Below are 24,086 nucleotides of genomic sequence, written 5' to 3' on the forward strand. Positions count from 1 at the left end.
TACCACGGTGGGTTTTTCCCGTCCCTCACAGTTTTACTCGGCACGTACCTGTCTAAAACGCATTTTACGATTGCCTTGAACTTTTTCCATAAACACTCAACATTGTCAGTGTCGGAACAGAAATTTTCGTTTTGATCTGTTAGGTAGTCTGAAATCTGCCTTCTATTACTCTTGCTAAACAGATAAACCTTCCTCCCTTTTTTTATATTCCTATTAACTTCCATATTCAGGGATGCTGCAACGGCCTTATGATCACTGATTCCCTGTTCTGTACATACAGAGTCGAAAAGTTCGGGTCTGTTTGTTATCAGTAGGTCCAAGATGTTATCTCCACGAGTCGGTTCTCTGTTTAATTGCTCGAGGTAATTTTCGGATACTGCACTCAGTATAATGTCACTCGATGCTCTGTCCCTACCACCCGTCCTAAACATCTGAGTGTCCCAGTCTATATCTGGTAAATTGAAATCTCCACCTAAGACTATAACATGCTGAGAAAATTTATGTGAAATGTATTCCAAATTTTCTCTCAGTTGTTCTGCCACAAATGCTGCTGAGTCGGGAGGTCGGTAAAAGGAGCCAATTATTAACCTAGTTCGGTTGTTTAGTGTAACCTCCACCCATAATAATTCACAGGAACTATCCGGTACTCGCCGCTGCCGCTGCCGCCGCCGCCTTATAGTGCTCGCCACTACCTGCTGTCCATCCGTCACCATCTGTCTGTCCATCGCTCTCCATCCGTCATGAGCCTTCCCATCTCCACTGTCATGTACACTGCCCCTCTCCACTTCCACTATCACTTCGTGGAGTGCCACCCCTGGCCTCCCCACTTACCCCTCGCCTAACCTCCCCCTACTCATCCATACCCCCATCTCCTCCCCTGTTGTTTACCCCCACATCTACACCCTTTCCCCATCCTCCACACCTGCAACAGCTCCCACTCCTGCCCCTGCCCTCACATACGCCCCTGTTGCCGCCTCTGCTGTAGCCGCTAAGGTGGTTGGCTACCCTCCTCCTAACCCCCTGTCACTTCATCATCTGCCTCCCCCATCCTCATCACGTCACATTGGGCCAACATTGCCACCACAGAACCGACCACACCTCCCAGCACCTCCACCGTGCCTCCCCATCCCTCTTCCCTCCTCCCAGCCTGCCCTCTCCAAAAATCCCCAGAAGTGCGAAAATGTCGACTCTGCTCCCTCCAATTACTACTCCCGCCGCCATCGACAACCTCAGTAAGGCCAACAACTTCGCTTCCCACCTTTCTGAGGGCTTCTCTATCCCTGATGATCTCCACTTTCATTATTCCCTTTTCCCCACAGTCATGGGACGCGCTGATACCTCGGTCGCTCCATTTGCTGCCAGTCTCCAGTACTTGGGGCAGTTGCCCCTCTCCAACATAAACATTCCAGTCACAGCACATGACATTAAACTTATCCTCCAGTCAAAATGGAATACAACCCCTGGGCATGACTGTGTCATCTACCACCACCACAGAGAATGCCCCTTCTCCTTCCTGGCTGTCCTTGCCAATTTATACAACATCATCCTCTCTACTGGCTTCTACCCCGAGCTGTGGAAGACTTCCCACGTCCTCTTATTCCTCAAACCCAATAAACCCCCTTCCAACGTCTCTTTGTATCATCCCATCTGCCTCTCCTCCATTTTCAGTAAGGTCTTCGAATCCATCCTCTTCCATCGTATCCATCACCATGTTAATCAACACCACCTCCTCCCCCTTACCCAGTGTGGCTTCCGACCCTCCTTCTCTGCCAAAGACCAACTCCTTAACCTTGTCCACCTTCTCTCCCTCCAACTTAACTCCTGTCGCTCCACCAGTTTTGTTTCCCTCGACTCCAAAATGTCTATGACTGCTTGTGGCATCCCAGTCTCTTCTTTAAAATCCAAGCCTACGCCCAGCCAATCAATTTTGTCCATCTGGTCGCTTCCTTTCTTTCAGGCCATCCTTCCTATGTCACCCTCCATGATACCAACTCCCATATCTTTTATCCCACTGCTGGCATCCCCCAGGCCTCCGTTCTCTCCCCTCTCCTGTATCTCCTGTACATTGCAGATATGCCCAAGCCACCCACACCTGTCCACACCCTCGAATATGCTGATGACACCGCCTTCCTGGCTCTCCATCCTACCCTTCAATGGTCCCAACACACACTCCAAACCCACCTTGACCAGTTCACCGCTTGGTGTAACCAAAACCCAGGCAATCGTCATAGGCCTCACCACCCGCTCCTTCCATCTCCATGATTTCTACCTAACCATTTATGGTCATCCAATCCAGCTCACCCCCACTCTGAGATACCTTGGCTTCACCCTCGACCATCACCTCACCTGGACTCATCATCTCCTGACCATCCAGCAGATGGATGTTTCCCGCCTCTACCTCCTGAAACTCCTGTCTGGCCGGACATGGGGATTGCATCATTCCAGCATCCTCCACACCTACAAATCCCTCATCCATCCTATCCTCTGTTATGCCAGCGTTGCCTGGATCTCCGCTGCCCGACCCCCACTCTGCTTTTATAAGGCCCTCCAAATCCTAGAACGCCGTGTGCTCTGCCTTGCCTTCCATATCCGCCTTTCTTCCCCCACACGACTCCTATATGACGTCATCCCCTTCCCCCACCTCCTTCTTTTCCTCCAACATATCCACATCCTTTACACTGTCTGCAGACTTGATCCCCCACCCCCTGGTTTCCTCCTTCGTCTCCACCACCACCCATTGCCGCGCCTCTATCACTGTATACCTTCCTCTCTCCACCTCCACACCCTCCATCTCCTTCATCAGGACAATTTCCACCACCTCCCCCTCCTGGATGTTGAACTTCGCCGTGACATCTATCTTTCCTACCAACTGTAGTCTGGCCTTCTTCCACCCATTCCCATGTCCCCCTTCTTCCTCTCCCCTCCTTCTCCTAGAGTGGATTTTCCTCCTTCTCCCCCTGAGTTTGCACCACCTCTTCAACTGTTTCCCTCTCACATCCTTCCCTCCCCAGCCCCCTTTGGGGCACCACTCGCCCGTTTCCCCCTCCTCCCTGTGGCACCACCCCTCCTCCCTTTCTTCCCTATTCCCTCGTCTTCATCCCCCTGGCAGATCCTCTCAGTTTGTTCATCATCGTCGGTGCACTATGTCAGTGTTGTGTTTGGTGTTGTTCCCCCATGACATCAAGAGCTCTGATTTTAATTGTATCCTAGACTTGCACATAGTGTTACTGTCAGCGATTGTTATGTGCTACGCCATCCTTCGTCTTGTGTTTCTTTTATTCGTCACAGTGTATAGTTTTTTGTGTACAGCTTTTAGATCTTTATCACCATCTTTGCAGTCACCCCCTTTTTTACTCTATCGTCCGGTATGTTTCCCTTTTTATATGTCTGTTTCGCCTTATTTCCTCCTTTATGTTGTTTTAAATGTCTCCATGTTGTGTACTTAGTGTCTGCCTCTCAGCTGAAGAGCGGCGCCTATGCTTTTACCAGCTCGCCCTATACGGGGCATTGAAATACAAGAAAGAAAGGAAAAATGGGCGATAGCCAATAGTGCTTTTAGTAGTTTAAATCTGTCGATAGCCTTGTTGATTATCGATAGTACATATCCAGTTTTCGTCATATGATTGAAAATCAAAATACCTTCAATTTCACAATGCCGAAACTAGATCAAGTGGAATCTCATTTAGGTGACAGTGGGAGTCTGAACCCCTTGGACCCTCCCTTGGCTGTGTCTGTTCCATTCCAGACTAGAACAACTAAACCATATCCTTTGTCAGGGTCTTGATTACCTATCACCATGCCCTCAAATGAGGGACATCTTAACCAAGACCTTTCCCACCCCTTCTAAAATGGTATTCTGTCACCCCACAACCTCCACAACAGGCTAGTGCACCGCTGTGACACTCCAAATCCCAACCCCTTGCCACATGGATGATACAGCTGTGGAAGACGCAGTTGTAAGACGTGTCCAATGCACCCATCAAGCACTTCTTATTCTAGTCCTGTCACAGGCTTACCCTACTCCACCAGAGTTCGGGCCACCTGTGAAAGCAGCTATGTCATGTACCAGGTTTGCTGCAATCATTGCACCACTTTCTATATTGTTATGACTACTAACCAGCTGTCCATCAGGATGAACAGCCACAGCCAAACTGTGGTCAAGAGAAGATTAGACCATCCTGTGGCACAACATACAACTCAGCATAATTCAGTGGCTGGTTCAGAAACCGTGTCATCTGCATTCTCCCCTCCTCTGGTAACTCTCCACCCAACAGTTTCAACCTCCTCTGTCCAATCACATTCTCTCTATTCATGTCCCTTCATCCTCACTGTGTGCTCCCCTCGCCAACATAACTGCCTGTCTTTCCCCTTCCCTACTCCTCTCCTTTTCTGCTCCCCCGCCCCCCACCCCACCACCAGTCTCACTGCCTCCCGACGATGCGCCTGGCAGTGTTGTCATGCCTCTATCTAGGCCCTGCACGTTCCACCAGAAAACGTTCTTCTCTTCCCCCCCACACGTACCCTGATGTCTTTCCCCCTACCCCGTTCAACTCCAGATTGCTGTTTTCGCACGTCGTGACAGCTGCATTCCGGTTGGTGCTGCCAGAGATGGCGGTCATATGTGTGTAAGGTGTGCTCTCTTGTGAGAGTGTGAGTGTGTGTTTTCTTTTATTTTCTTTTCTGAAGAGAGCTTGGGCCGAAAGCCAATTGTAACAGGCTTTTCGTTGTGCCTGCCTGCAACTCTCAAGATGTCATCTTTACAGTACCTTTCTTTTCCTAATATTATTGATATTCGAATCTGCAATTCAGTAGTTTGATATTTTCTGAGTTGGATGCTGTTCCACGGACAGTACGCCGAGAAAAAGAAACGAAAATCAATTGATCAGTCACCACATTTTCATCTGGAGACGGCGTCCTTTTCCGACCTCAACTGTCGCTTGGAAAGGTGGTTATTGAAATTTGCAATTTTTCAATTTCTGTGGAAGTGTGTTTTCTCTGTATATACGTAATCTTAGTACGCTTCATAAAAGCGCGGGACTAACGAATCAGTTGTGTACGCTATTTATGTTGTGGGTGCTTTGTGCTGTCACTTTGACATTATGATTCAGGTATAATGATTTTATGTGTGTTGAATCATTAACAAGTGTTTTTTCAACGTTTTTTTGTCTTTATGAGTTGTAGACATTAAATTACTTGATATTGCTGTAAACCGAATTTGCTATGACTGCGAGTAAAACGACAGAGCTTTGAATTTCGTATATGCAATCTGCCTTACCGGCTATGTGTTGTCTACCAACGTGCTTAAGACGTTCTCCTCGTGTTATCAATGGGACATCGGTTTGTGTCCATTGTCAGTGACGACGAAACGCGGATACACTGTGATGTTAGTTAGGCGTTTGCAGTTATGCCAAGGATGTAGTGTGGGTAAAGGTGTGATGCTGCTCTCTGCCACCGAATTACGATGATGAGTATAGTTTACATCTATACAGTGAGCTGTTTAATGTAGAGGTTGGGATATGTTATCACGTATTTGAACACGGTCCTGTACAAAGTTAAAAGCATCAGCATTGGCGTCCGCAGAAATTCATCCAGACAGGGAGGATGAGGTGTCAAGACACTAAAATTACCATTTTTCATATAAAATAGTTGATCTATTTCTAAAAGTGTCATGCGATAAGAATTAAGTTTTGTAGGTGTCACCAAAGATATATCCCAGAGAATTGATGCTTATCCATTCATTGCATTCGAATAAAAATTCTGTATTCCAGATTCCAAGGATGGGTGAATGGGGGGGGGGGGGGGGAGGTGGAGGTGGAAAGTGCCCCTTTTCCCCCTTGAGGGCTCCTATGAGAATCAGGAGGTGCAAATACAGTTTTCAGATGTTACAGCATTGTTCACTAAACGAATGGACGCCTTTTTGCTCTTACTGTGCCAACTAAGTAGTGTATTAGTTTAAGAAAAGTGTGACTACATAATGATTGAATTGTATAATTTTGGGTAGTAGAGGAACTGTTCAATATAATGTTAATTTATTACTACACATTATGAATAACTTTGCGAAAGTCAAAATATTGTTGCTTCCTGAACAATTTGGGAAATGTTGAAAATGGAATACATGGAACCAGTAAACTCTGTATTGCTCCACAGTCACGTTATCTGTTGGCTGTCTGAGCTGCTCCTTCCTAAAGCATGAGTGTGCTGTTTCCCCAGAAGAAAGCACTAGAAATTATTTCAAGTAAAAAGAAACTTGAGTCCTGGAGTACACATAGCCATATGAGATGGTGCGAGCTGTGGCAGAGGTGGATGGAAAGAGGATATGGAACCAAATGCACAGGTTTTGAACCATCTAGTGACCATGATGTGCTGAGCAGCATGTTGTGTGACTGGATGTGCTAACTTGCCCATGGTCACAGACAGGTATTTGATGGCTTTTCTTATTGACAGAAAAATGGTAGGTGCCCCCAGCCCCAGAAAAAGCAGTGCAGTGGTGTTTCATTTTTGCTTAAATGTAGTCTTTTGGACCCATCTAACACATATTTTGATCCCATAGTCAACCTTGTGTCAAGGTATGTTAATTCTTATGCCCCACCTATAAGTGAAACCATGTTTCTACATCTGTACCCTGCAAAAAGTGCTTGGCAGAAGGCATGTCCCATTGTGCCAGTTATTAAAGCTTTCTCCCATTCCGTTCACATGTAAATAATTGGAAGAATAATTGCTTTAATACCTCTGTGTGCTGTTACTAGTCCAAGCTTGTCTTCACGATCCCTTTGGTGGTGGTACATAGGGGCTTGTAATATATTTCTAGATTCAGGACTTAAAAGTTGGTTCTAAGTAGGTTTTCATGTAGGACAATTTGCGTCTGGCAGAGCATTTTTTTCAGCATCTTCGTGCCTTTCCCATGGGTCAAACAAACCTGTGAAGAACCATGCTGACCTTTGTGTCCATTTGACGTGCCATGGCAGTCCTGTTCATGTCCCCCAGACACTTAAGCAACAGTTTATGATGAGTTGCAAAAGTGTGTTCTATGCAGTCTTCTCTGTAGACTGATTGCATTTCCCTGGTATTCTACTACCAACAAACCACAGTCTGTCACCTGCTTTTAACATAACTGAACCTATGTGATGTACAGTTTGCAAAATGTTACAACCAGGTATTTGTATGAGTTGACCTATTCCAAGTGTGACTCACTGATATTATAGTCATAGTATTCTATATTTCTTCGATTTGTGAACTGCGCAGATCTAAATTTCAGAACATTCAAAACAAGTTGCCAATCTTTGCATTAGTTTGAAATCTTATGAAGATCTATGTATGCAGCTTCGCTGACAGTACGTCATTATAGGTAATCATCTACAAAAAGTCTGAGGTTACTATTAATACTGTCTGCAAGGTCGTTAGTATACAGTATGAACAGGAAGGGTGCCAACACTTCCCTAAGGCACTGCTGAAGTTAGTTCTGCATCTGTTGATGACTCTCCGTCCAAGATAACATGATCCATCCCCCTACCAAAAGTTCTCAGCTCAGTCACAAATATCTCTTTATGCCCCATATGATTATTCTTTTGACAATAACTGTAGGTGTGCAACCAAGTCAAATGCTTTTCAGAAATTGAGAAACGCTGCATCAGAGTGCTTTGGTCCATGACTTTTGGTGTGTCATATTAGAAAAATGAGAGTTAGGTTTCACATGATTGATTTTTTTCAGAATTCATGCTAGTTGCCATGGACGGGGTCATCCCGTTCAAGATACCTCATTATGTTTGAGCTCAGGAATGGTCCAAGATTCTGCAACAGATGGATATCAAATATATTGAAAGGTAGTTCAATACATCATTTCTGCTAGTGTGACGTTTGCTTTCTTCCAGCTACTGGGTGCGTTTTTTTGTTTGAGTGGTCTTCAGCAGATTACAGTTAAGAGGGGGCTAACTCGGCCATAAATTCAAAATAGAATCTTTTAGGGATTCCATTGGGCCCTGGAGCTTCATTCAATTTCAACATTTTCTGCTGTTTCTAAATGCCACTGACACTGATAACTGTTTCACTATCTTTTCAGTGGTACGAGAATTAAATTGGGGCAATATTCCTGGGCTTTCTTTTTTTAGAAGAATAGTTGAAAAATGAGTGAATGTTTCTGCTTTTGCTTTGCTACCCTCAATTCCTATAGCAGTCTCATCTGCGAGTGACTAGACACTAACTTTGGTGCCGCTAACAGCCTTTATATATGTCCAGAATTTTTTTTTAGTTTTGTGAAAGATGTTTTGCCGATATTCTGCTAAGGTAGTCATTGCTGACTTCATGCATTGCTCTCTTTACAATGAAATGCATTTCGTTCAGCCTCTATATATCTACAGCTCTCTGCTTTGTTTTACACCTATTACCTGGTAGTCTGCTTCTTTAGGAGTTTCTTTAGAGAGACTGTATACCATGAAAGGTCTTCCACCATTTATTGAATTGTTCTATCGGACACGTCTATTCAGTGTGTGGTGAACTGTTCTCTTGAACTTTAGCTGTAGTTCCTGTACCTGATCCTGTTCTGAGCTGCAAGTTTCAAGTCCCTCACTGATATACGACAGTAGCCTACTACTTCCTTATCTAGTTTACCAAACGTATAAATCCATCAACTTTTTTAAGTTGCCCTTTGTGCTTTGGTAATCTTTGTTGCTACAGCTACCTCATGATCACTGATAAGAGTTTTGATGTGGCCATTCTCAAAGTGGTCAGGTCTATTTGTTGCCATTAGATTTAATGTTTTTCCTTCATGGTAGGGGTTCCAAACTATCTGTTCAATGTAGTTTTCAGGGACTATTTCACAGACTGTCTCGTCTCTCCCAACACTTAAAAAACTGTAATTATTCAAATTTAGAATAAGTTAAAGAAAATATGCTCAGTAGCATGGAAATAAAGAGATCATGCAATAGTCTGAAGTCACTTCAACCTATCGAGTATAGACTGGGATTTCTATGGATTCATTGCAGATGGTATGGACATTCAATCTTATGTAGTACTTTCGAACACAATTTTCTAAAAAGCCTTAAGCAATTAGTTTGACAGTCCACACATAATGGACATATTTGAAATCTTGTAGTTACAAACAGGCCTGCTCTTGCCAATGGTGCCAGTATAGATACAGGGATTAGTGATGATGATAACAGAATGATGATTGTTAAAAAATCACTCAAGAAGGCCAGGAGAGTATTTTTGCTAGAATGAGCAGAAAAGCAGTTATTAGTGTCCCACTTAGACAATGAAAGGTTGTCATTTAGTTCCATTATGATTGATGTAGAGAAGTTATGATCAAGGTTTAAAAAGATTGTAAATCACACTGTGAAGACATATTTGCTGAGCAAGTGGATTAAGGTTGGAAAAGACCCACTGTGGTTTAATAACAAAATTGTGAAGTTATTGAAAAAAGTGTAGGTGACGGCAAGCAAGGGGTAGTAGAGATTCGTCTGCCTGTAAAAACATTGACGTGCTGAGTGTACAACTGCCACTGTCATACCTTAGCAAAAGATCTTGCTGAGAATCTGAGAAAATTTTGGTCTTGCATAAAATTACTGGGAGGGTTTAAGGCTTCTATCGAGTCACTTGTCCACCAGACTGGTGTGACAATAGAGGACAGCAAAAGGAAAACTGAAGTTTTATATATTGCATTTAAGAAATCATTCACTCAGGTGGATCATACAAACATACTGTCATTTGACTATTTTACAGGCTCCCATATGGAGGACATAGTAATTGGGGTCCCTGTGCGGGGAAGTAACTGACATAGTTGAAAACAAATGAGTTGTCTGGTCTGGATTGAATCCCATTTCAGTTATACTGATACTCTGCAGCATTCGCCCCTTACGTAGCTTGCAGTTGTCATGGATATCGTGCCTAGCACAAAGTCCCAAGTAACTTATTGTGAAATATTCGCTCATACAGAGTATCAAGTGAAATTTGTGACTGGACTGAGAACTTTTTGGTAGGGAGCACAACATGTTATCTTGGATGGAAGCTCATTGTTAGATATAGAAGCAACTAAGGGTGTGCTCCAGGGAAATGTGTTGGGAACCTTGCTGTTCATGTTGTATATTAATGAGCTTGTGCACAATATTAATAGTAACCTCAGACTTTTTGCAGATGATAGTTACCTGTAATGAAATACTATCTGAAAAAAGCTGCATAAATATTCAGTCAAATCCTGTTAATATTTCAAACAGGTGCAAAGATTGGCAAATTAATTTAAATGTTAAGAAATGTAAAATTTTGCACTTCACAAAACAAAAAATATATCCTGTGACTGTATATCAGTGAGTCACAATTGGAAACAGCCAACTCACCCAAATACCTTGATGTAACACTTTGGAGGGATATGAAATGGAATGATCACATAGCTCAGTTGTGAATGAAGCAAGTGTTAGACTTCGGTTTATTGGTAGAATACTGGGGAAGTGTGATCAGTGTACAAAGAAGATTGCTTACAAATCACTCATTCGACCCATTCTGGAATATTGCTCAAATGTGTGGGTTCCTTGCCATAGAGGACTAATAGAGGATATTGAAAGTATACAGAGAAAGGCAGCATGAATGGGAGAGTGTCAACTGAGCACTAAGCATTCTGTCTTCAGGTCACAAGTGGCCCATTGAGACCAAGCGACCGCCGTGTCATCCTCAACTGAGGATGCGAATAGGAGGGGCGTGTGGTCGGCACACCACTTTCCTGGTCGTTGTGATGGTTTTATTTGACTGGAGCTGCTACTATTCAGTCGAGTAGCTCCTCAATTGGCATCGCGAGGCTGAATGCACCCCAGAGTGTCAACTGAGATACTGAAGAAACTGGTCTGGCAGGCTGAGGGCCCCCGCTTGCCAATGATGCTCAGCAGATCTGGACAGTAAGCCAACCAAGTGCTAGCAAAGCCTGACGAAGCTTAAATTCTGTGATCTGACAGGAACCAGTGTTACCACTGCAGCGAGGTTGTTGGTCAAGGCAAGAAATACTCCTGCCAGTACTAAGTTTATTCTGGTACCAATGGGTATTCCTTTTTGGCCCCAAAGCTATTATTATTTGTTGAACACCTGGAGAACAGGTTTGGGGAAGTAGCAGTGTTTTCAAAAATGAAAAGTGATTCATTTCTGATTAAAATGGCATACCCAGTTCAGTTGTGGGCACTGCTTGCCTGTGATAAGCAAGGTGACAACTTTCACCCCCCCTCCCTCCCCACCCCCTCCTTCAATAACAGGGTATCATCTTCACCGCGATCTCCTTTTACAGACCAATGACGAGTTACATGTCAGTCTGAAATGACGGGATGTGCATTTTGTCCATCATGTCCAGTGGGGATCAAAGAGCAATGTGATTGATACTGGAGCCTTCATCTTGGCCTTTGAGGGTGACTCGTTGCCTAAAAAGTTCAAGGTAGTGGTATATGGATGCAATGTGAAATTGTATGTTTCCCCTCCCATTTGGTGCTTCAGCCCTGTCTGTATGGGTTGTGGAGGGCAGTTGCTCTTTAATGCCATCCCTCTTCCCCCCCCACTCCTTCCAACCCCTCCCCACCCCCACAGGGAGCACTGTTCCCTCTGTTTACTGGACTGCACTGCATTCCAAAGAGAAAAGAAAATTCAAGAATACAAGACTCGTGATCATCTCACATATCATGAGGCCAAGAAGAAATAAGATTGTTGCAGCCTGTACGTATGACAGTGACGTTTGCTTGTGCTGCGTCGTCGTCTTCCCCTCTAGCATCAGTACCCCCACCCTTTGCGCCTTGTATGTCGGGCCCACAGGGCCGCTTGACTACACACCCTCCCTAGGGGGTTGGGGGCCCTCCTTCTCTCTCGACACTTCCCTCTCAGGATTCTGATGATCTCCAAATGGATACCAGCCAGTGGCTGAAGAAGCGACAGGTTGCTGGTTGTAGGGATTCACGTTCCTCCTCTGTCCCTGAAACTGGGGCAGACAAGCCATTATAGATATTGAAATTGTTCGAGGAGGAGGAGGAGGGGTAAAAAAAGATGACCTCAGGGACAGAGATATCAGTGGTCCCCATGCCATCATACTGTGCATGTTCCAACTTTGTGCCAAATATAGAGTTCCTGCTAGCCTCTGTGGCACTGGATCCCTCCACAGAACCTGATTCAGAACTGATGTGTATTGATGCCGTATCCTCGCAACCGGTGGCACAGGCGACCCTGGGGAATGACGCACCTCCTTAGTCCCTTCACGCCCCCACAGGATACTTATATGATGATTCTCCAGAGGAACTATAGCAGTTTCTGCAACTACCAGGCTAAGCTAAGATATCTCTTACGCGCTTCCCCTGTTTCCTGCAATGCCCTGTAGGAAACCTGGCTCCTAGGTCTGCAGCCCCCCTCCCTTCCGCAGCTTTTGGGGCTACTTTAATAATAAAGCCAATTATGACAACAGCATTTGGCAGAGTTTGCATGTATAGCCTGAACTCTTGTCTACAGTAAACATGTGCCACTCGATGCTACTTAGGAGGCTGTGGCTGTTCGTGTGAGAATGTGTCTGGATTATTTTACTTTCTGTTAATGTGTATCTCCCTCCTGATGGTCTAGTGTGTTGGAACACGTCGTCTGTACTGATTTTTCAACTCCCCCTATCCTTCCACATTTTGTTTGACTTCAATGCTGACAACTCTTTGTTGGGTGGGACTACAACCAATGGTCGCAGTAAAGCTGTTGAGAAGTTTACTTGCAGAGTTTATATTATTATTATTTTTTTTAATACAAGTGTGCCCACACACATCAGTGTGTCACGTGGATTTCAATCGGTCATTGATTTTTTGATTTACAGCCCTGGTCTTCATCCCTCCATCTATTGGAGAGTCTATGATGACTTGTGTGATAGTGATCATTTTCCATTCATCCTGTTCCTCCCTCAGCATCACTCACTTGGGCGTCCATCTGAACAATGCTGACTGGGATGCCTTTGCCTCTGCTGTAACCCTTAGCACCCTGCCACATGAAGGTATTGATGCAGCTGTCCAGAGCACGACCACAGCCATTATATTGGCAGCAGGCTTAGGGACTCCCTATTCCTTGAGATCCTCCTGTTGGAAGACAGTGCCTTGGTGGACTTCAAAAATTGCAGACAGGCATTCAACACCACAAGCGACATATATCAATGGAGCACCTCATTGCATTTAAACAGCTCTGTTCCTAGGCTGTCACCTAATAAAACGACAGAAACAAGAATGCTATGTTACTACCATTGGACAACGTACCCTCCATCGCAGGTTTGGGCAAAGGTTCGCTGTCTCTATAGCCACCAGTGCTGCAGAAGTGTACCTGGTATCTTCTTGCATGGTGTTGTCTACACTGACCCGGATGCTGTTGCTGAATATTTTGCCCTGTATTAAGCTTAAGCCTCTGCAGCTAATAATCATCAGCCTGCATTTTGTGCCCTCAAGTAGTGGGTAGAATGAATTCATGTACCTTTCACTACGCATTACCTAGAGCCATATAATGCTCCATTCAGTGAGTGAGAATTCCCCAGTGCCACACTCCTTTGCTTTGACAAGGCTCCAGGGCTAGAGTGCATCCATAGCCAAATGCTCAACCACCCATTGGTGGATTGCCAACATCTTGTCATTGCCATTTTCAAATCTATCTGGAGAGAAGGTAAGTTCCCATCTCCCATGGCTTCCAGTTTTCTCCCTCCAAAACGTAGGTTATGCATTTTTGTCACTGACCCACAGCCCACCCTGTGATCCAGAACTTTATTTGGGCGACTAGCTCCTCTACATTGTAGCACAGTTCTGTTTCTTGGGCTTTATTTTTTATAAAAAGCTGACATGGCTGTCCTGTATTCACCACCTAAAGACTACATGCATGCAGAAGCTTAATGCTCTGCCTCCTGACCCACACATCTTGGGGTGCATACCGACCACTCTTCTCCATCTTTACTGAACTTCTCCATCTTTACTGTGCTCTGGTGTTTTCCAGACTAGATTATGGTAGCCAGGTTTATGGCTCAGCGGCTTTTTCCACTCTGCAACTACTTGACCCTTTTCACCATTGTGGGGTGCATCTGGCTATTGGTGCCTTTCGCACTGGTCCCCTTGACAGTCTCCTCACAGAAGTGGGGATTCCCCCTCTACAAATACGACAGAGCCAACTTCTGCTTTCTTATACAATCGCCAGTCGCCAATTCACTGACCATCCCGTGTAACCTGTCCTCTTTGCAAATCAGAGTTGTCTCCCTTGTGACAACCACTCTTGGGTGGGACTGTCAGTTGGCATGTGTCTCACTCTATTGGGATCTCCATATCCACTCACTGGAATGCACCCTGTGTATTCCCCCATCCCCCTTCTCTCTCTCCTTTGCCGTGCTACTCAGTTGTCTTCCTCTGGGTCTCAAGTCATGTGGGCATCCCAGGGAGTGAACTGGCTGACCGTTTGGCTCGAGAAGCAGATACTTACCCCCGTTCCCTTTCAAGATTGCAGGTGCGGATATGTGGATCTACGTTAAATCTCTCTTTGCCCAAGAGTGGAATGCTGTCTGGTGCACTACTGTTCTTAGTAATAAACCCTGCGTAATCCAGGAGTCTACTGCAGTTTGGCGCTTTTCCTTCCATTCATCTCGGAAGGAGTCCACTGTTTTATGCTGTCTGCACATTGGTCATACCAGGCTCACCCACAGTTTCCTCCTGCATAACGAACCAGCTCCACAGTGTGGTTATGAAGCTAGACTGACGGTATCCCACATCTTGGTGGAAAGTCCCCTTCTTTTGGCCCTTCTTGCTAAGTACAGTCTTCCAGATTCCGTAAATGTAATATTAGCAGACAATCCATGGATGGTTGAACTGGTCCTCAGTTTCCTCATTGAAAGTGGTTTTTATTTCCAGGTATAAGGGTTTGCTTTACTCTTGGAGCAGGGGCAGGGTGGTTATGGTTGGGACCTCTTTTCATGTCTTTCGGTCTGGGACCCCATGACCACTCCCCTGTGGAAAGACCACTCTTTTTTTTTTTTTCAGTTTTTAGATTTGGTGTCACCTTTTGTGCCTTTTACTGTTTGTGTTTTGACTTCAATATTTTATAATTTGACTCCCGTGACTGGATCCGTCCTCTTTTAGTGCACCCTCTTTCTTCTGTGAGTAACTTTGGAATTATGAGACTGATGACCTCACTGTTTGGTCCCATATACACTCTTAATTTAATGAATCAGTCAACCTGCACTCCCCCCCCCCCCCCCCCCCTCCTCTCCCCCTGCTGGTTGGGTGCTCCTCTCTTACTGCTTCCCCCCTTGCCTAATATGGGACCGATGGCTTCCTAACCAACAGGCCACCAGGGACACTGATCCCCACCTCCCAGCTGGAGACAAATCACGTTCCTCTGGCTGCTCTTGCCAGGAAGGGGTCTCTCGGGACACTTCCTACAAAGGTTTCCGCCAGTCTACAGCCGGATACCAGCCTGTTGCTGAAGGATCCACAGACTGCTGGTTGCAGGACTTAGTGATCGTCATCTTTAACTGAAACTGATTCAGTGAAGCCCTCGCAATTGTTGAAAACCTGTAAGGAGGAGGAGGACTTGAAAAAGTCCTCCAAATGACATTCCGGTGGCCCCCACGCCACCAGTTCCCACCTGTTCCACCCCTGTGGCTGAGATGGTTATTCTGTCAGCCCCTGAGGCCTTGATTCAAACACCGCAACAGAACCCGGAACCTATGTATATTGCTACCACAACCCCTCAGTCAGTGGCAGCAAGTGATCTAGGGCATAACCTGATTCCGTGATCCCTTCGTAGCCTCACAGTTCATCGACAACATTATTCTCCCGTGTAACTGCAGCTGTTTTTTCCACCACCTGGCAGAGCTATGACATCTTCTGAGCACTTCCCCTGCCTTCTGCAATGCCCTTCTGGAGACATGGTTCCTAACAACATGGATCCTGGTCCTTCATGGATACTGGGTATTGTCAGGTGGAGCTTGCACATATACACTGGACACTTTATATAGTGACCTTGTGCCTCTTCATACACCTTTGGAGGCTGTGGCTGTTCTGGGAATGGCATTTCAGGAGATTACCATCTGCAATGTTTACCTCCGCGTCGATGGTGAAGTGTCTCAGAACATATTGTTTGCACTGGTTTCTCAGCTCTCCCCTCCTTTCCTAATCTGGAATTATTTCCACACCCATAACCCTTCGTATGGTGGAACCACGATCACTGGCCAGGGGAAAGACCTCGAAAACGTATTGGTCAACTTGACCTTTGCGTCTTGAATATTGGTACTCCCACAAACTTCACTGTGGCGCACGGTACTTTCTTAGCTATTGACCTTTCCATTTGCAGCCCCTGCCTTCCCCTGTCCATCCACTGGAGAGCTCACGATGACCTGTGTGGTAGTGACCACTCCCTGATCTTCCTGTCCCTCCCCTCAGTGCCACTCCTGTGGTTGCTTGCCCAGATGGGCTCTCATCAGTATTGAGTGTCAACTTTGGTTGCCGACCACATGTAGATATCAATGAGGCAGTCCAGGATACAATTACACTCATTCTATCAGCAGCTGATTTGGTGATCACCTGTTCTTCAGGCCTCCTCCGATGGAAGACAATACCTTGGTGGTCATCAGAAATATCAGGGCCCGTTAGAGATCATAAGCAGGCTTCCCACTGCCATCAACAGCACCTATTGATGGAGCACCTCGTTGCCTTTAAATGACTCCTTGCCCAGGCCCATCACCTAATAAAATGATGGAAACAAGACTGCTGAGAACAGTGTTTCAACCATCAGATTATGTACCTCTACTTCTCAGGTTTGGGCTAAGATCAGTCATCTCTATGGCTCCAGCTCTCAGCTGATATACAACTACAGCATGGGATGTTAAGTGTTTATTATTTTCTATGTTTTCATTGTAGTATATTTATTAAATTTCATGCCTGTTTTTCTGTTTAAGAGGTTTAATCTTGCATTATTGTAAGTTTAAATTCATCCAGTAGCTCACTGAACAGCCAGGTACATAGCTCATTAATGCATCAGCATTCATTGCTGACACATCAGGAGGGTAGCAACTCGCATATCTAGATTTTTGTCTGCTTTTGTAGTTTACTTCTTCAGTTAGTCTTGCTAGGATGGCTAGTATGTGTGCAAGCCATGTGCGGATGCAGGTGGAGCTGGCTGCAGTTCGTAAATGCTGAATGCGCTTTTGGCTAGGGTCAGTTACCTTCACGCTGTTGCCTTGAGATGTAGCGGTGGTGGAGAATGTGGCACATTGCATGGGACACCTCAAGTGTCACTTGTTTTGCCCATGAGCTCTGCTTCCGAGGCACCTCCTAGTGTTCCTGATGTGGTGCATCTGCCCTCAAAGTAGGATGAGTGGTGGGTGATAACGCATTCACGTCACTCAAGACAGAGTGACTGGCCGCCAGGCCTCACCCCTTCATCCAGAGGGTGGACAGGTGGAATTACTGGGAGCTCCAGTTTTAGGCATGTTATGGAGCCCCTTAGGCAGACAGCGTTCAGGGCTGGAAAGAAAACAAAAGTGCACTTGATATGTCTGCCAGGGGGCCTCATCCAGTATGTGAAGGCAGCCTAGTGTGCGGCTATTGAGCAAGCAGGGTGCAATCATCTGCAAGTTGTGGCACACATTGGCACCAATGATGCTTGCCGCATGGGTTCTGAGGTGATCCTCGGTTGTTCAGGCAGCTGGTGGAGGTGATTAAGACTGCTGGCCTCGCGTGTGGGTTGCAAGCAGAGCTCACAATTTGCAGTATCGTTCCCAGAGTTGATTGGAATCCTTTGGTTTGGAGCCTAGTGGAGGGTCTCAACCAAAGGCTTTGTCAACTCTGTGATTGGTCTTGGCTGCAAGTTTCTAGAACTGTGTTATTGTGTGGGGATTTGTAGGACTCCCCTTGATATTCCAGGGGTACACTACATCTACATCTACATACATACATACATACTCCGCAATCCACCATACGGTGTGTGGCGGAGGGTACCTCGTACCACAACTAGCATCTTCTCTCCCTGTTCCACTCGCAAACAGAACGAGGGAAAAATGACTGCCTATATGCCTCTGTACGAGCCCTAATCTCTTGTCTTATCTCTTTGGGTATGAAAGTACTTGTGGAGAGCACATGAAGGTTTTTTAGGCTAGGCAGTTGTTTTAGGTGCTTTGAGGAATGTTACCAGTTGATATTTAGCGAGGGAAGTCAAATGGTGTTCAGAATAAAAACACTTTCCCTGTCAATAAAAGTATCCATAATAAAGTTTCTGAATTTGCTGCCCTCCAGGAAATTTCTTGTGTTCAAATTATTCTTGGGACCGAGATCTGGCTGAAACTTGAAGTGGAAAGCTCTGAGATATTTAGTGAGTCATGGAATGTATACCAGAAACACAGATTAGAGGTCATAGGAGGGGGAGTGTTCATTGCAGTTGACAGAAATATTCTCTCTAGTGAGTTTGAAGTTGAGTGTGAGAATGAAGTTTTCTGGTCGCGCATAACAGGTGTAGATGAAACCAATGTAATTGTTGGATGTTTTTACCAGCCACCCAATTCCACTGTGACAGTTAGATTCATTCAAAAAAGTATATGGTCAATAGCGCATAAACACCCAGATCATGCAATACTAGTTGGAGACGACTTTAACCTAGTGAGTATAGACTGGGATGTCTATGGACTCTTTGTGGAGGTGTTACAGATAGACAGCCATGTGAAATACTTTTGAACATGTTTCCTGAGAACTGTCGTGAGCAGCTAGCTCAGCAGCTCACACACAATTGAAATATCTTAGACTTTGTAGGTGCAAAGAGGCCAAACCTTATCGACAATGTTTGTATAGAAACAGGGATTAGCATTCATCATGGCAGTATAGCAACTACGATTACGACAGTTAATAAATCAGTCGAGAAGGCTAGGAGTGAGTCTCTGCTAGATAGACCAGATAAGCAGTTATTAATATCACACTTAGGCAGTGAATTGGTATCATTCTGTATCAAATACCCAACATGTGTTCAGAAAACTCAAATCAACAGAAACTGTCCTTTTTGACTCTGTTACTGAAGCCTTGACTTCAGTAGGTCAGAAAGAACATGTGTCAGCAATGTTTCATAGCACAGAAGAGGATCATTAGGGCAATTGAAAATGCCATATCCCAAAATTCTTGCAAACCCATTTTTAAAGCACTGAAGATACCACCACTATCATGCCTGTACATTCTTGAGATAATTACATACATAAAAGAAAATTTCAGAATCTAAAAACCACTTAGTATGTACAAATCAAGAAGTCCACACACGATACCAGGCAAAAGTTAGAATTCCACCGTGAACATGCAAGCACAACACTCAGACAATATGGACCACTGCAAGTGGGTACAAGATAGGTGAAGGTAAATGAATATCTAACATAAATTTAAATTATTTCCTTTGGTAAATGAATATCTGTTGACATAAATATAAATTATTTCCTTATGTATAGGAAACTGTTTTTGTTATCTATTGTACTAGATATTAGGTTATACTCTTATATTGATGTATTGTATTTCAGTGATTTATTATATTATACTGCATCATGTGCTTAAATTATTTATGTTATTGAATCAATGTTACTGTTATGTGACGTATTTAAAATTTCGTACTAATGTGCAAAGTAAGCTATTTCCATATCAAATATTTTATGATTGGAAGCTTAACAAATAAAGAAAATTGACAATATTCTAGGTGAGGATAAGTTTAGCTTTAGGAAAGTTAGACACCAGAGAGGCAGTTCTGAAATCGCTATTGATAATGGATGCAATACTGAAGAAAAGTCAAGACATGGGCACAGGATTTGTTGAGCTAGAAAAAGAGCTCAACAATGTAAAATGGTGCAAGAAGTTAGAAATTCTGAGAAAAAGCTACAGGGAAAGATGGATAATATACAAGATGTACTACAACCAAGAGGGAATAAAGTGCTCAGGTTAAAAAGGGTGTAAGACAGGGATGACAGTTAGGCAGCTGTAGCTGGCTGAAACACCAGCAGCAGCAGGGAAATAACCGATATTGTGACTTTCTGGAGTTCCTAACCAGGAGTGAATTTTATAATATAATCTGTGTGCTTTAATAATTTAGTTTCTTGAGTTTCTGCGTGTTTATTTAATATCCAACAGCCACAGTTATCTTGTTTTCATTTGCGTTGGAAAGTAAACCGATTTTGTGACACATTAAAAGTCGCTAATCAGGGGCGACTTATTTAGTTTCACCCGAGTGCTTCGGTAGTTGGGTTTTTGAGTCTCTGCATATTAATCTAATTTATTAGACAAAGTTCCTGCGTTTTCGTCAGGGCCTACAGTAGAGTTCGCAGCACATGCCGATAGTCTGTTTATCTGCATAGTTTATTTTTCCATGGTCTTTAGTACGGACAGGGACTGCAATTGTTGCATGTGGATGCAAGCCGAGTCGGTGACATTTCACTCTCAGCTTTAGGTTGTGATGGCTTCGGTTACACAGCTTGAGGCTGCAGTGGATGAGCACCACTGTTGTGGGCTGGCCGTGGGAATCTAATGGACATCCAGCACGCCCGAGTCCTTCAATCGGTCTTCACCAGTGGCCAGCCCAGTTACTGCTCGCACTGAGGTCGACCCCTCACCTGTGGTCGATTAGGAGGTCGTCCTGGGTTGTAGCAGGCGGCGAAAGACTTCCCAGGTGGTCGCACGTAAGGCCTCCCCGGTTGGTCTGACCAGCAGGTTCCAGGTGCTGTCTGTGGCTGACACTGTCGCTGAGCCAGATGCTGTCACATGTCCTGTTTCAGTGGAAACCTCTCAGCCTGCAAGATCTGGACAATCACAGAGGGTGGGATTATTGATAGTTGGGAGCTTCCACATTAGGTGCGTTATGGGGCCCCTTAGGGACATGGCTGCCAAGAACAGAAAGAAAACCAATGTGCACTCTGTGTGCATACTGGATGGAGTCATTCCAGATGTGGAACGGATCCTTCTGGATGCCATGAAGAGCACAGGGTGCAACCAACTGCAGGTGGTTGCTCACGTTGGTACCAATGATGTGTGTCACTCTGGATCAGAAGAGATTCTCTCTGGTTTCGAGTGGCTAACAGAAGTGGTAAAGGCTGCCAGACTTGCTTGCAAGATGAAAAGAGAGCTGGCCATTTGCAGTATAGTCGACAGGACCAACTGCAGACCTCTGGTAAAGAGCCGAGTGGAGGATCTGAATCAGAGACTCACACGGTTCTGCGACCATGTAGGCTGCAGATTCCTCGACTTGTGCCAAAGGTGGTTGGGTTTTGGGTTCCGCTGAATAGGTCAGGTGTCCACTATATGCAGGAGGTGGCTACACGGGTAGCAGGGGCTGTGTGGTGTGGACTGGGTAGTGTTTTAGTTTAGAGGGTCTTGGGGAAAAACACAAGAAGGGCTTCAGTAAAAAAGGGTGCAGGCCAAACGCAGGAAGAAGGTAGATACAGGAAGCATTGGTATAACAGTTGTAAATTGTCATGGCTGTGTTGGGAAAGTACCAGAGTTCCAAGTTCTAATAGAAAGCACTGATGCTCAAATCGTTATAGGCACTGAAAGCAGGCTGAAGCCAGAGATAAGCTCAGCCAAAATTTTTGTGAAGAACCTAATGGTGTTCTGAAAGGATAGGCTAACCACGGTTGGCAGTGGCATGTTTGTTGCTGTTACAGGTAGTTTATCTCGTTGTGAAATTGAAGTAGATAGTTCCTGTGAGTTAGTATGGGCAGAAGACATTGTTGGCAACTGGAATAAAATAATAATTGGATCCTTTTACTGACTTCCCAATTCAGATGATACAATTGCTGAAAAGTTAAAAAAGATATGAATTTGATTTCAAACACGTACCCGACTAAATAAGATTATAGTTGGTAGTGACCTTAATTTACTCTCGATATGTTGGTGAAAATACGTGTTTAATTCCGGAGATAGACATAAAACATCATCCGAAATTGTGCGAAACGCATTCTCTGAAAATAATTTTGAGCAGTTATTTCATGAGCTCACACAATTAGTAAATGGTTGTGAAAACACACTTGATCTCTTAGCAACAAATAATCCTGAGTTAATAACGAGCATCAAAATGGATACAGGGGTTAGTGAACACAGTGTTGTCGTAGTGAGACTTAATATTGTAACCTCCAAATCCTCCAAAAATAAATGAAAAATGTACCTATTCAAAAAAGCAGATAAAAATTTATTTGCCGCCTTCCTGAGAGACAATCTGCACTGCTTCCAAATTAATAATACAAGTGTAGACCAGATGTGGCTTGAATTCAAAGAAATAGTATCAGCAACAATTGAGAGATTTATACCAAATAAATTAACAAATGATGGAGCTGATCCTCCTTGGTACACAAAATGGGTCAGAAAACTGTTGCAGAAACAGCGAAACAAACATGCCAAATTTAAACTGATGCGAAATCCCCAAGATTGGTGATCTTTTACAAAAACTCGAAATTTGGCGTGGACTTCAATGTCGCGATAGCAATGGAGATACTATTGAAGACAGTGCTGCCAAAGTGGAGTTACTAAAGACAGCCTTCCGAAATGCCTTCACAAAAGACGAAGTAGTAAATATTCCAGAATTTGAATCAAAAACAGCAGCCAACATGAGTAATGGAGAAGTAAGTATCCTCGGAGTAGTGAAACAACTTAAATCACTTAATAAAAGCAAGTCTTCTGGTCCAGACTGTATACTAATTAGGTTCCTCCCAGAGTATGCTGATGCGTTGGCTCCATACTTAACAATAATATACAACCATTCACTCGACGAAAGATCCATACCCAAAGACTGGAAAGTTGTACAGATCACACCAATATTCAAGAAGGGTAGTAGGAATAATCCACTTAATTACAGGCCCATATCATTAACATCGATATGCAGCAGGATTCTGGGACATCGTGTTTGAACATTATGGATTACCTCGAAGAAAACGGTCTGTTGATACTCAGTCAACATGGGTTTAGAAAACATTGTTCTTGTTGTGAAACACAATTAGCTCTTCATTCATATGAATGTTGAGTGCTATTGACAAGGGATTTCAGATCAATTCCATTTTTCTGGATTTCCAGAAGGCTTTTGACACTACTACACAAGGGGCTTGTAGTGAAATTGCTTGCTTATGGAAATATCGTCTCAGTTATGTGACTAGATTTGTGACTTCCAGTGAGAGAGGTCACAGTTCGTAGTAATTGACGGAAAGTCTTCGAGTAAAACAGAAGTGATTTCTAGCATTCCCCAAGATAGTGTTACAGGCCCTTTGCTGTTCCTTATTTATATAAACAATTTGGGAGACAATCTGTCAGCCGCCTTAGGTTGTTCGCAGGTGAAGCTGTCGTTTATCGACTAGTAAAGTCATCAGAAGATCAAAACAAATTGCAAAACGATCTAGAGACGATATCTGTATGATGTGAAAATTGACAATTGACCCTAAATAATGAAAGGTGTGAGGTCATCCACATGTCTAATCTAAAGGCCGTAAATTCAACAAAATACCTAGGAATTACAATTACGAACAACTTGAATTTGAAGGAACATGTAGAAAATGTTGTGGGGAAGGCTAACCAAGGCAGGACCCTTAGAAAATGTAACAGATCTACTAAGGAGACCGTCTACACTACACATGTCCGTCCTCTTTTAGAATACTGTTGAGCGGTGTGGGATTCTTACCATATAGGACTGATGGAGTATATTGAAAAAGTTCAAAGTAGGGCACCACATTTTGTATTATCGCAAAATATGGGAGAGTCTCACTGAAGTGATGCAAGATTTGGGCTGGACATAATTAAAAGGAAGGAGTCTTTCGTTGCGAGAATCTTCTCACGATATTTCAATCACCAACTTTTTCCTCCGAATGTAAGAATATTTTGTTGACACTGACGATCATAGGGAGAAATGATCACCACAATAAAATAAGGGAAATCAGCTCGTATGGAAAGATGTAAGTGTCCATTCTTTCTGCGCGCTATACGAGATTGGAATAATAGAGAATTGTGAAGGCGGTTCGATGAACCCTGTGATTTGCAGAGTATCCCTGTAGATATAGAATCATTTGCTCCTACTGTTCATTCTGTACACTGAAGAAGCAATGGTGGAAATGAAAGATTCAAGAGTGGGATGAAAATTCAAATTGA

General features: G+C 44.2%; 1 protein-coding gene across 3 annotated transcripts in view; it reads left to right on the top strand.

Annotated features, from left to right (window-relative positions):
- The first annotated feature begins 4,741 nt into the window (after positions 1-4,741).
- LOC126459605 (uncharacterized) overlaps positions 4,742-24,086 on the top strand; it is a 98,907-nt gene continuing 79,562 nt past the window's right edge. The window contains exon 1 of one of the 3 annotated variants that reach the window (XM_050095872.1): positions 4,742-4,945. Coding sequence is in view for 1 of the 3 variants with exons in the window: in XM_050095871.1 (XP_049951828.1) it covers positions 5,100-5,108 (9 nt within the window). In the remaining 2 variants the exon portion in view is untranslated. Of the gene's footprint in view, positions 4,946-5,018; positions 5,109-7,799; positions 7,821-24,086 lie in introns of those variants that run through there. The other 2 variants (XM_050095871.1, XM_050095873.1) reach the window with 2 other exon arrangements.

This window comes from Schistocerca serialis, chromosome 1, assembly GCF_023864345.2.
Source record: "Schistocerca serialis cubense isolate TAMUIC-IGC-003099 chromosome 1, iqSchSeri2.2, whole genome shotgun sequence".
Lineage (NCBI taxonomy): Eukaryota > Metazoa > Arthropoda > Insecta > Orthoptera > Acrididae > Schistocerca > Schistocerca serialis.